This window comes from Megalobrama amblycephala, linkage group LG7, assembly GCF_018812025.1.
Source record: "Megalobrama amblycephala isolate DHTTF-2021 linkage group LG7, ASM1881202v1, whole genome shotgun sequence".
Taxonomy (NCBI): domain Eukaryota; kingdom Metazoa; phylum Chordata; class Actinopteri; order Cypriniformes; family Xenocyprididae; genus Megalobrama; species Megalobrama amblycephala.
This window is the reverse complement of record NC_063050.1, coordinates 41015929-41030137: the sequence shown is the minus strand read 5'-3', so window position 1 is coordinate 41030137 and position 14209 is coordinate 41015929. Positions and strand designations below refer to the sequence as shown.

The following is a 14209-nucleotide window of genomic DNA, read 5'->3' as shown; positions in this document are numbered from 1 at the left end:
GACCTTATTTAAGCCAATAAGTTCTTTCTGCTTTTTTTCTTCCTTGCTCAAGCACGATTCAGACTCCCATTTCCAATGGCTTGATTCTGCCACTAGGACACACCTTCAAACGGTCACTAGCGAATGGCTGTCCCTCACATTGGGTGTGTCCACCACTTACCCATCTTTCTGTGGCAGTCCAGTGCCACCCACCCCTCCTCCCTTACCCAGAAACCTACACTACATAGACATCCAATCCCCTGCTCCACTTGTGCAAAGGGTTACCCCACCACAAAACCTTTCCTCCCCTTTTTTCAGCCATGGACCAGTCACTTCAGTGTCCTCAAATGTTTCCCATGAACTTCTCTACAGAGATAAACTGACAGAAATAGATTTAAAAGAATCTTTACCCATGAAATGGATCACAGACCAAAATCAACAGCTATTAAGTATGAAACAAAAGGAGCATGATGGTAAAAAGCTCTTAGTAGATATGTATGTAAAGCAGCAAAGCTTGAAACAAAACTATAACCCATCTAGGATAATAAGTGAACCTGATCCATATGGTGAGCTTATGTCGATGTTTCTGAAAAAACAACTCCAAAATGAACTTGAATGCAGACTGGCCAGTCGATCAAAAAACATAGCTATTCAAGATGTATTACCTGATAGGTCACTGTCCATCAGTTCATGCCACAAATCAGAAAATAAACTGGATAAGCATCATGATATCTACGAGAAAAAGGCTGAGGAGCTGCTGTCAGTCATTTTGAATGAGAAAACAGAGCTTTACAGTCCAGTATCTACAATAAAATGGGAGGAGCTTCCGGAGTTGTACATAAAGGAAGAGGATGATGAAGTGATCAACAGATCAGCCTTGGAGGCTGTTTCAAGAAAAGAGGTGCAACATGCAGTGTGAGAGAAGCATGATAGTCTGGTGTGCAGAGAGTAAAAAACTCTTAACCCTTAAGTTTAAAGCATTTTTTTTTTTCTTTTCTGAAAAAAAAAACCATATTATTTGCATGCTCTTTGACTAAATTAAAGGGGCCATATCCAACATTTTTTTAAAATGCATTTTTTTTCCCTCTGAAATCCACAAATGTACAGTATAGTGTTTTTCAGTGTTTCTTAAACAGACTGGTTTTGCTACTGTTCACACCAACAACCATAACTATAAAGATAACTATAAATTTAACAATAGCAGCATCCACACACCAGCTGATGATAACATTCTGTTATATTATAAGCGTAAGCTGTAGTTATTGTTGTCTGTCGCTCAAGCACTTTAAAGTGAAGTGGATTCTGTTTGGATGTCAATATTTTTATTGTTTATCAGTTGAAAAAAAGACATTCTGAAAGTGATTCCAATGTTATCATTCCTCTGTGCCATTATCGTTACAGTTGTGGCATGGACTTCCCTATTCTCCATTAGAACGATTATAGTTATTGGCCCTGTTTCCACCTGGCATTAAGATGCATTTGGTCGATCAGATCACAAGTGGACAAAGCTAAATACAGGTGTAAACGGGGTGTAAACCATTTTGAGCTTGTCCACTTTTAACCACTTCCAGAGGTAGTCGAAAAACACATTCGACCGGATTGCTTTCGCAGTGGAAACGCTCATGTGGTTGAATGTGTTCGAACAGCCACAAAAGACCACATATTCTCCGCATACTGTCCTAATGCGTAGAAATTATGGGAAGCATACTAGCCAGATGGATACTGAATATGTGTAGATATGTAAACATTGATAGTTATATGGTTCTGACCAGAAATATATATAGTCTACATCAGTTCTATTTCAAAAGATCAAGGAAAGTCATTTTTACCATGATATGGCCCCTTTAAATCGTCTTTGTCACACTAGTTGTGTGTGAAATTTTGACAGTCAGGCTCAAAGTTGTAAAAAGTAGTTCACCTCAGTAGTAGAACACAGTTTCACCTTTGTCCTTCTCTTTGCCAGGCTGACTCCTCCTCCATCAATCCATCTCTCCCCTTCTCCTCCTCACTCACCCCTGATTCCTCCCTTACTCTGTCTTCCACTAGCTTTTCTCCTCCACACACTGAATCATCTGCCTCTGCTGTTCACTGTTCTATGCCGTCTTCTTCCAAACCTTCTCCATGTTCTCTTGCTTCACCTCTTCCTTTGGTGCCCTATTCCTCCTCTATCCCCCAAACCTCAGTTGTTTCTTCCCCTTCAGACTCTCCTCTCCCTCCATTATCTCTCTCCACTCCTTCACCTCCTCTGTCTCCTCCAAACTCCCCAATCCCTCTTCCTCCTCCTCCTTCATCGACTCTCAATATTTCTCCTTCTTCCGCCTCTTCTTTGCCTTCTAATTATCAATACATTTCATCTCCTTCTCCTCCTGCCTCATTTCCACAACCCCTTCTTTCTTCTGTTGTTCCTCAGCTATCTTCTCCTACTTCCACTCCTGTTATCTCAAATATCCCCTCCTCCCACTCTCCTTCTCCTCCATCCTCTCCTCATATCTCACCAATCCCGCCATCTCCTCCTTCGTCTCCTATTCCTTCTTTCCATCCGCCTCTTTATTCTTCCTGCCAGCCTCTTCTGCCAACTATTCCAGCCTCCCCACCCTCCTCTCCCTCTCCTCCTCCATCTTCTTCAGACCGCATCCCATCTTCTGAAATTCCACCTTCTCCTCCCAGATCTCCTACACTCCTTTCCTCTCCTCCTCCCTCCTCTGTACCTGCAGTCTCCACTCAGCCCTCACCATCCATCCCCCCATCCTCTACCTCTATTTCTCCTCTCTCCCCACGTTCACAGCCTCGGTCTCCTAAGATTAAGGTAAAAAGAATGTTCAAAACAATGGCTTCAGGGGTGACGTGTGGTGCATGCACGTGTGTATTGATGTGCGACGTAGAATTTTTTGACATTAAGCAAACATTAAAAGATGTTGTTGTGAGAGGGATGGGAAGTTATTTTGATTAAAGATTACGAGGGCACAGGAATTAAAATAAATCAACAAATAAATAAATATAGATGTGCACTGCACTGATATGTCTTTTATAGTAAATACAGCAATATTCCATATAAAAAAATAAGAATGAATTGTCATTTTTGATTACAGAGTACTTTAAGGGTTAGAAGTAAAGTCTTAAAGGAGGACTAGTTCAAATTTTGTCATTATATATACACTCTCATATTGTACCAAACCTGTGAAAAAAATATCACAAGCTGCTCTTGCCACACAGTTAATTGTTACCAAGACCAAGCAAAAACATACGGACTACTTTTGTGCCTTTATGGTGTTTTCTGTAGGTATGCAATATATATATATACACAAATTGTTGACATTTGTGCAGAGTTATTAAAAAAGAAAAACTGAAATATCACATGGTCCTAAGTATTCAGACCCTTTGCTCAGTATTTAGTAGAAGCACCCTTTTGATCTAATACAGCCATGAGTTTTTCACACCTGAATTTGGGGATCCTCTGCCATTCCTCCTTGCAGATCCTCTCCAGTTCTGTCAGGTTGGATGGTAAACGTTGGTGGACAGCCATTTTTAGGTCTCTCCAGAGATGCTCAATTGGGTTTAAGTCAGGGCTCTGGCTGGGCCATTCAAGAACAGTCACGGAGTTGTTGTGAAGCCACTCCTTCGTTATTTTAGCTGTGTGCTTAGGGTCATTGTCTTGTTGGAAGGTAAACCTTCGGCCCAGTCTGAGGCCCTGAGCACTCTGGAGAAGGTTTTCGTCCAGGATATCCCTGTACTTGGCCGCATTCATCTTTCCCTCAATTGCAACCAGTCGTCCTGTCCCTGCAGCTGAAAAACACCCCCACAGCATGATGCTGCCACCACCATGCTTCACTGTTGGGACTGTATTGGACAGGTGATGAGCAGTGCCTGGTTTTCTCCACACATACCACTTAGAATTAAGGCCAAAAAGTTCTATCTTGGTCTCATCAGACCAGAGAATCTTATTTCTCACCATCTTGGAGTCCTTCAGGTGTTTTTTAGCAAACTCCATGCAGGCTTTCATGTGTCTTGCACTGAGAGGCTTCCCTCGGGCCACTCTGCCATAAAACCCCGACTGGTGGAGGGCTGCAGTGATGGTTGACTTTCTACAACTTTCTCCCATCTCCCGACTGCATCTCTGGAGCTCAGCCACAGTTATCTTTGGGTTCTTCTTTACCTCTCTCACCAAGGCTCTTCTCCCCCGATAGCTCAGCTCTAGGAAGGGTTCTGGTCGTCCCAAATGTCTTCCATTTAAGGATTATGGAGGCCACTGTGCTCTTAGGAACCTTAAGTGCAGCAGAATGTTTTTTTTGTAACCACAAAAAACACAATTCTGTCTCTGAGCTCTTCAGGCAGTTCCTTTGACCTCATGATTCTCATTTGCTCTGACATGCACTGTGAGCTGTAAGGTCTTATATAGACAGGTGTGTGGCTTTCCTAATCAAGTCCAATCAGTATAATCAAACACAGCTGGAATCAAATTAAGGTGTAGAACCATCTCAAGGATGATCAGAAGAAATGGACAGCACCTGAGTTAAATATATGAGTGTCACAGCAAAGGGTCTGAATACTTAGGACCATGTGATATTTCAGTTTTTCTCTTTTAATAAATCTGCAAAAATGTCAACAATTGTGTGTTTTTCTGTCAATATGGGGTGCTGTGTGTACATTGAGGGAAAAAAATGAACTTAAATGATTTTAGCAAATGGCTGCAATATAACAAAGAGTGAAAAATTTAAGGGGGTCTGAATACTTTCCGCTGTTAAGCCAAAAATAAGGATAAGGAATGCATGTGATATCACATGCATATCACATGCATTCCTTATCCTTATTTTTGGCTTAACAGCCAGTGGTTACTGTTTTTACTGTAATTTCTGCATTCTGCATAAAACGTCTTGAAAAATTAGAATAAAATGTTGTACATCAGAAAATAACATATGGATTTGTATTGACATGAGGGGCTGTAGATAATGATATCTTTTTTTTTTTTTTATCCCTTCAACACATGCTTTCTCTGTTTTTTGTTGACTGGAAATTTGTTTTCAATAATTTTGTTGGTTGAATGATCGACAAACTAAATGAAACTATTCCTCATTCCGTTATTTTAAATACTGTGTCTAAGGTCAGTAGTGCAAGTGAGACAGTTGTGTTTTTGCATGTATGTTTGTGTTTCTTACTTGCCCAAAGTTGGACTGTACTCGAATACCTAATAATTCAAGACTTTGGAATTACTACTAAAACTGAAATGGAATTAACACAGCATTAGTTATAACCTCATTCATGGTCTTAATCGCAATACCAGCAATGGATTTTGTATGAGAATGCTGATCTCTGATTGGTTGCCTTGCATTTGATTCTTGCAGACAGTTTATAGGCAGGAAGTGGTGGTTGAGGGCAAGCCACCACGTAGCCCCATTTCCACCAGGCGGCGCTGTTTATCTCCCTGTTTATCACCCAGTAAAGCACGAAGGGTAGGATGGAGTGTGCTGTGACACTAGCAGCAGTGCAGACTGGGAAATGAAGTCCTTTCTAATCTCTTTTATAGTCATCATGGGTGGATTTCCTCTATGTGTGCATTGTAACAACAGGTTTTCTCTAAGCTCTGTGATGACGATGAAGACTCATAGAATGACACCATGTGCCTGGATTTGGCATGATATTCTGACGCGTTAAAGTGTTACATGTACACTATAGTGACACTTTCCACTCTCTTTCTCTGTCTCTCAGAAAATGATGCAGGATTCCCAGCATGCAGGTGGTGACCCGTAAGTACATTTTACAGTTTTTGACACTATCTGTGTTATTTTGTCTATTCACTGTCCAACCATAAACAGCACATTTTAAAAACATTATTTTAATGTTGCTCAAGCTTCCAAGCTGTCTACAACTATGTGCCTCGTAATGAGGATGAGCTGGAGCTTAAGGAGGGGGACGTTGTTGATGTCATAGAGAAATGTGACGATGGCTGGTTTGTGGGTATGTCTTTTATAAAGCTACTACAGAACCTCTGCAAATGGTATATCATTTTCATTAACACCACTTGATTGAATACTGCTCTTTTTAACTTTCTATTTCTATTAATAAAAGAATCCAGAAAAAAATGTATCATGGTTTTTACAAAAATATTAAGCAACACAACTGTTTTCAGATTTTACACCACAGGAATAAATACATTTTAAATAGAGTTATTTTAAATTGTAATAATATTTCACAATATTACTGTTTTTACTGTATTTTTGATCAATTAAATACAACCTTGCACATATACGTCTTATTGACCCCAAACTTTTGATCAGTAGTTTATATACTAAAGGGTTTTATGTGCTAATGAGTGGCTGGAAGTACATTATCCCACTTATTTCAGATCTACTGTTAGATGAATGAATGAATGATTTGAGTTGAAGTTACTTTATATTTACTACACCGCTAGGTATGTATGAAATCAGTTACTTTGGCCAGTAGTGATTTATACAGTCTAGCCATCATTATACAAAAATATTTGACCAAATAATGTGATTGACGGATCAGAATCAAGAATTCCAGAGTAAATTATTATAATATATATATATATACAGTATATACGGTCACACTTTAGATTAAGGTCCAATTCTCACTATTAACTATTAACTACCACTTTTGCCTCAATAAACTCCTAATTACTGCTTATTAATAGTTAGTAAGGTAGTTTTTAAGTTTGGGTATTAGGTAGGATTAAGGCATGTCGAATATGGTCATGTTACACCTCAGGTGTGCATTATTTACTAAGAATTCAACGGCCCGGAGTCAATTATTCTGCTTAAACTACAATTACCACACCTCAAGACACTGTTCAGATGGTGTATTTCAAGACATTTGTCAGGTTATTGTCCTTAAAGGTGCCCTAGAATCAAAAATTGAATTTATCTTGGCATAGTTGAATAACAAGAGTTCAGTACATGGAAATGACATACAGTGAGTCTCAAACACTGTTGTTTCCTCCTTCTTATATAAATCTCATTTGTTTAAAAGACCTCCGAAGAACAGGCGAATATCAACATAACACCGACTGTTACGTAACAGTCGGGATCATTAATATGCACGCCACCAATATATACCAGCTTCTGTTCAAGGCATTCAAGCCAGTATTAACATCTGGAGCAGCACAGCTGAATCATCAGACTAGGTAAGCAAGCAAGGACAATAGCGAAAAATGGCAGATGGAGCAATAATAACTGATATGATCCATGATAACATGATATTTTTAGTGATATTTGTAAATTGTCTTTCTAAATGTTTCGTTAGCATGTTGCTAATGTACTGTTAAATGTGGTTAAAGTTACCATCGTTTCTTACTGTATTCACGGTCTGTCGTTATTAAGACTGTCGTTATTTTCATTTTTTTAAACACTTGCAGTCTGTATAATTCATAAACACAACTTCATTCTTTATAAATCTCTCCAACAGTGTAGCATTAGCCGTTAGCCACAGAGCATAGCCTCAAACTCATTCAGAATTAAAATGTAAACATCCAAATAAATGAACACTTTGTAAAGATCCATTTTGAGGGTTATATTAGCTGTGTGAACTGTGTTTATGCTGTTTAAGGCAAGCGCGAGCTCCGGGGGAGGGGAGCGTGAGGAATTAAAGGGGCAGCAGCATGAATCGGCACATAGTTAATGATGCCCCAAAATAGGCAGTTAAAAAAATGAATAAAAATCTATGGGGTATTTTGAGCTGAAACTTCACAGACACATTCAGGGGACACCTTAGACTTATATTACATCTTTTAAAAAGATGTTCTACGGCACCTTTAAAACACTGTTGTGTGTGGGACTTATTTCTTATGCATCTCATCCCAAGCTTCCGTTGCCAATTCCAAAACGTCATTTCGGAACTAGTAACGGAGGCTAGAGCCTTGATAGCAGACTAATACAGTTGATACTGTTATTAACACAGTTGAGAGAGAGAGAGAGAGAGAGAGAGAGAGAGAGAATTATGAATTAGCCTACCTGAGTCTGTGCGTCTCTCACAGCAGCAGTGTCTCTACTAATAGCAAAACTATGATTTTGTCTTGCTCAAAAACTGCAGAGTTATTACCTCGCTGGTAAAATATGCCATATATCTTATAAGTTGCTAAACTAGCTTACTGATTAATTCTTCAGAGCAGCGCTGACAAAATGTTTCAGTGCAAGTGTGTGTCCGTACTATACAGTACGTGACATGTGTGAAAGAGAAAGAGAGCGGGAGAGAGTGCGCTTTCAGGACACATTAAAAAATATTTTGTGGCAAAAACCATGACAATAATTTGTCGTTTTCATCCTGTTGTTTACTATATATTTATTTGCTTGGTCGGTGTCGTTGTTGGTTTTGTTTCTTTTGCGGTTGTAGGCTGTAGGACCTATTGAAATAACTGAAAACATTTGGCGAAGTGAAATGGAACTGCAATGCGGTCGAGACCCGCCTAGAACTACTTTACTACTGTGCGTTTCCCTGAAAATAATTGCACACCTTAGAACGTTCGTCAACCAATCAGATTTGAGCATTCAACAGCCCTGTAGAAGAAATGCTAATAAGCAACTAGTTAATAGTGAGAATTGTACAATAAACTAAAGTGTTGCCGTATATGAAAACATAAAATATGGTTGAAAACATATGTTTAATGACATTTTTTGACTATATTATGCATAGTACTATAAAAGATGCACAGTGTAATCATGTTGGTTAAAACTGTTCATGAAAGTTATTGTATTGTATTGCTGATAATCTGTTTGTGTCTTTGTTTTCAGGTACGTCTCGTAGAACCAGGTTATTTGGAACGTTCCCAGGAAACTATGTTAAACCGCTTTAACAAAGAGGAAACAATGGCACAAATACGGCCACTCCAGTGCCTACTGTGTAGGGCCAATGAGGCACCTCACCTTTGAGAAAGTGTGCGTGTCTTTATGTGTGAGTGTGTTCACAAACACAACATTTTTAGCTCTGCCATTTCTGCACAGACAAACCACTGAAGTTAATTTCACTTTGAGCACTTTTTTGTGCCATCACACAGTCTCCTCACTGTACCTTCATCTGCTATTCTGACAACAGCACATTCATGCACATGTTTTTCCTGTTATTTTGACATTTTGTTATTTTCCAGGATGCGGTAGCTCAGAGTTAGTACGGTGAGGATTCAGGTAGCAAGGTAATAAGTGAGGTCAGTAGAACAGTATAAACGGTACTGAGGAAAAACCTCAGGCATCAGTGTTGAACTGAGTGCGTGTGTATGTCTGTGTGTAGTGTAATAAACAGTGCACGGTTAATAGCAATATAGAGACCACTGGTTATAGATGAGGATGTATAGTTTCATTAAAAGGAGCTACAGTACATGTGGTATCATGGACAATTATGAAATTGCTCATTCCCCTTGTGTGGCCAAAATAATGAAGTGATAGAAACAGATGTGTTTTAACCATTAATTGTATAGGTAACAATACTTTTTGCCATACAAAATTACAAAATAACTGTCATGGAGCAATTTTGCTATTGTATAAGTGGCAATCATTCATATAGGATAATGTTTGTATAATTATCAGTGCATTGTGGGTATTTGTATAAATTGTCTTTAAAAAGAAAGCGCATTGACATTCTGGAAAGGAAAGATGCTTTTATGGAATTTGGTAACAAATATTTGATTAATGAACTTGTTTTCTAATGTTTACTTGAGAATTTTATGAATGGACTGAGTTTTAGAATTGTAAACCAGGTGTCAGTGAACCACTTGACTTTGATACAGTAAAAACAAAAAAAAAACATGTAAATCAAGGTTAAATCATTGCTCGTTTTAGTAATGAATGGCAACAATTTTACAATAACAGTGTGAGCCTGTTATAATGTTTAATTTTTTTTTTATTTGTTAACCTAAATTAACTAATTTATCTAAAAGGTAATTTCTCAATTTTCCAATTTTTACTTTTTTGAAAGTTTGATCTCTAGTATAAAACTTCAGTAATGTAATTTATCTGCCACATTTCTCATGAGATTCACTCATATAGAGACTGCATCAAATAATGCAATAGAGAGAGTTGTTGGTCTTTGATGAATGTTGTAGTTTGTATGCTTGTCTGACGTTTAAAAGTTCACGTTTCAGTTTTGAAGGATTTGTATATCAGTATTTTCTGCACTAAGTGTATCACTTGAGTTCTCATCTGAAAACATAGCTTGTGTTGCATCGGCTTTTACAAGTACGTATATTCAGTATATGGAAAAGTGTGTCTATGAATTTCACAGACAGCAGAGCAATCTTAAAGCACCTTAAACATTTATTAGTTCAATTATTTTTGTTTTCTTTGAAGTTGAAGTGTGTAAGAATGTTAATAATGAAGTATTGTTTCCTCGCATAACGTAATATGCTGGGACTACTATAAGGAAAGTGTGAACACTGTGGCTCTTTGTTGATTTGAGCACAACCAATAGTTTGAGTTTGGGGTGGGGTTTTCTGTTTGGCTGTCCAGTGGCAGATGGAAAGGGTTTTGGAAACCTGTTTGAAAACATTTGCAATTACACTTGTTGGTGCAGAAATTACACACTTTAGCTTTAACTATATTTTAATCACACTGTTTGCATTTTCCAGCCTCACAGCTGTGTTTGCTGATACTTTATATGTCATTTTGTATTGTACTGTACATGAGTTTCACTTCCATTATAAAGCCCTTCCTTTCTCACTTTTGGTTTCTTTCATCTGTTTTTTAGTCCTTTTTACTTCATCCCATGTGCCAAATTTATTCTACACACCCAACTTCTTTGGTGCAAAAAAATAAAAATAAAGAAAATGTATGCAAAAAAGAAATAAGCAAAGAACATTTTTGGGACTAATAAAGGACTTTCTTCAGCACAGGATGGATACTGATGCACACTGTAGTCAAACTGCAGTCACTGTTTGCCTTTGCTACAGCCACAAACTACTCTCCTCTACTAAAGTCAGTGGATTTTTTGGAGGATATTTTTTGCCTTTTTCTTTATAGGCATATAGTGTTAGTGTTAACACTATATAACATATAGTGTTATTTGATGTGTGTGTGCTTGATGAACTGGTGAGCTCGAGGGGATCTTTAACCTGCTCACATTCAAATAAAGCTTTCTCTCTCCCTTTCTTTCTTTCTTTCTTTCTTTCTTTCTCTATCTCTCTCCTCTGTCTCTGCTTTTTTTGTTCTGTATCCAATAAATTTCTGCTCAGTTATTTGAGCTTCTATGTTTATCCATTGCCTCCAGTTCTGATATTTGAACACTGGGATTGTGATTTTTATATTCATTTCAAGTATTTTGCAACCTTTTTAGGTTTTTCTTTGCACAACTAAAAAGTGCAAAAACGATAATGAAATAAAGCAATTGTTATTTATTGTAAAGTCAACACAGGCAAACTTGTCAAGAAAAGCATTTCACTAATAGAAGCTTATATATGATGATATATTATAAAACAATATTTATGTTTTGTTTATTTACGTTTATGTGTGTACATTCAAAAGTTTGGGTACGGTAAGATATTTTTTTTAAAGAAGTCCCTTCTCACCAAAGTTTCATTTATTTGATCAGAATACAGTAAAAACATCAATATTGTCAACTATTACAAAATAATGTTTTTCTATTTTAATATATTTTAAAATGCCGTATTTTTAGCTTCATTGCTCCAGTCTTTAGTGTCACATGATCCTTCAGAAATCATTCTAATACTGATTTGGTGCTCAAGTAACATTTCTTTTTAATGTTAAAAACAGTTGTGCGGCTTACTGTTGTTTGTGATGCATTTTTTCAAGGTTCTTTATTGAATCGAAAGTTTAAAAGAATAGCATTTATATGAAATATAAATTGGTTGTAACATTATAAATGTCTTTACTGTCCCTTTTGGTCAATTTAAAGCATACTTGCTGAATAATAAAAGGCCAAACATTTGAATAGTTGTGTATATTTCTAATGTAATGACATTAAAGAGTTAATTATCATTAAATTCTGTCATTAATTACTCACTCTCAAGTCATTCCAAACCCGTAAGACTTCCGTTCATTTTCGGAACACAAATGAAGATCTTTTTGATGAAATCTCAGAGCTTTCTGTCCCTCCATAGACTGTTACGAAATTTGACGCTTCAAAAAGTTCATAAAGAAATCGTAAAACTAATCCATATGTATTGAGCAGTTTATTCCAAATTTTCTGAAGAGACATGATCACTTTATATGATGAACAGGTTGAATTTAGGTTTTTATTTACATATAAACTTTCATCAACCCACACATCAGTTGTGGTAAACAGAAGCTCAAGCATGTTTGGTTTACATTGTGTGAGAACCAATGAGGCTCATTCTCATGTGTTTGCTTCCACAAAGTTTGTTCTTGTGCATCAATCAGGTTCAGTTGTGTTCCGAAGATAAACCAAAGTCTTATGGGTCTTGCATGAGGGTGAGTAATTAATTACAGAATTTTCATTTTTGGGTGAACTAACCCTTTAATACATTTGTAAGTGTCCAAATAACTTTGCCTGATGTATAATGTATAATTTACCTGGTACTTCAAGAATACTATAAACCACAGTACAAAGCCTGTGGTACTATGGTGAATTTCCAAAAAAATTAATTACCATAATATTGTGTCCAAAAAATATATATATATACATATTACCAAGGCACTTTTTTGTTATAGTATTAAAGAATTCCCCCTAAATACACTAACAACTGTGAACACACAAGCCAAGGCTTTAGTGTAGTTATAGCCAGAGAGATTTGAACATCTGATTTATTTTCATTGACTTTTATTTTGTTTGGCCATATCCCCAAAAACCTTTTATAGAATAAATTAATCAGGCCTGTTGAAGTCTAATTTCTGGCAATGTCTTTGGGGTTATATTGTTACTCTGTTGTAACAGAGGTATAAACTTGTAATATAACAGAGTTCTGTCATTTATTTTTATATATTTAATGTTGACTGAACCAAAAGATGGAGGAATGAATCAGTCAGATAAGACGAGAGAGGGAGGAAGCCCAACTGTTTGTGTCAGGGAAAAAAAGCAATGGAAAGAAACAGAGAAGAGTTTACATTTGGATCCATGTCCACTGCCTTGAGTTTATTATTGCTATATCAACAAAGTCGAAGTATAAAATTAGGCCACATGAGAGGAGAAGATGTAAAAATGAGACAAACTGAACAGGGCTCTTCTTAACTAAATGTGAGATACAGTGAAATCCAGATTGGTAATAAAAGAATGTGCCTGTGAGACTTCACAAGCCTCCACTCCGTTCACTCACCAAATAAGGGCAGAAGCAGTGAGCCCTGTCTCTAGGCCCATATACAAGCACCCGGCCAGCCATGAGGACCAGAGAGTCCTCCTCTATCTCTGGTGGATGTAACTCTAATCTAAGATCAGTCTCCCTTACCAGAAATATGGAAGAAGATTCTTATATTATCAGAAAAGTGAACCTTGAACTAATGCTTAACCCTCCTAGGCAGGACAAAAATGGTCACACCTTGGCTGTTTGCGGTCATTTTTTAATCTTAAATGACCAAGGTATGACTTTTTTATGGGTGTACTTGATTTCATCAAGTATAGAACATGTTCAAATAACATGTTCTCCAACCAATGCTCCTATATAGGTCGTTTGTCACTTCCCTGAAATACGACCCATAGGAGCTTTTACTAAAGTTGCGCCCCCATCGACAACAGGACACTTTAATTTTAATGCATTGTTCCCTTTTATCTGCCTCATGTTTCGGTTTCGTGTAGCTCAGTTGGCAGAGCATTGCAATATATTACATGTGATCATGCGATCGTGGGTTCAATCCCAGGGAACACATGTGCTCATAAAGTGCATATGCACTATAAATCACTAAGGTTAGGTTTATGGGTGGGGTGGGTGTAGTTGTTAATAAAAAAAAATGAGTTTTGCTAAATGGAAATAGGACAAATGGTGTAAAAAGTCCACACATTGCATTTAAATGAACACGCATTTTGATTGGTAACGACAGTCATACGTCATTTCATGATGACCGACGTAACACGACACTGTCATTATTTTTACGCCAGCTAGAGGGCGCATGACATTAAAACGTAAATATAGAAAAACGTAAATATTGGTCGTAAAAAGGTGGTTGACAGTCTCCAAACTGTCAAAGTTACATGATTTTAGTAAATGAGGCTTCGTTACATCATAAGTGTTTCGAAATTTCAATGGTTCACCACTGGGGGGCGTGACTTTGGCAGTTTGATACATGCTCTGAACCACTGTTTCGAAACAAAAGATTTGTAAAGC

The 14209-nt window shown here is 37.3% G+C and overlaps 1 protein-coding gene across 2 annotated transcripts in view; it reads left to right on the top strand.

The window, feature by feature from the left end:
- The window catches only part of sorbs2a (sorbin and SH3 domain containing 2a), a 68079-nt gene extending 56909 nt beyond the window's left edge, over nucleotides 1–11170 (top strand). The window contains exons 24-29 of one of the 2 annotated variants that reach the window (XM_048197483.1): nucleotides 53–880; nucleotides 1943–2785; nucleotides 5319–5426; nucleotides 5683–5720; nucleotides 5825–5931; nucleotides 8721–11170. In XM_048197483.1, coding sequence (XP_048053440.1) covers nucleotides 53–880; nucleotides 1943–2785; nucleotides 5319–5426; nucleotides 5683–5720; nucleotides 5825–5931; nucleotides 8721–8782 — 1986 coding nt within the window. In that variant the 3' untranslated portion in view covers nucleotides 8783–11170. The remainder of the gene's footprint in view (nucleotides 1–52; nucleotides 881–1942; nucleotides 2786–5318; nucleotides 5427–5682; nucleotides 5721–5824; nucleotides 5932–8720) is intronic. The other variant, XM_048197484.1, reaches the window with a different exon arrangement.
- Nucleotides 11171–14209: the final 3039 nt, after the last annotated feature.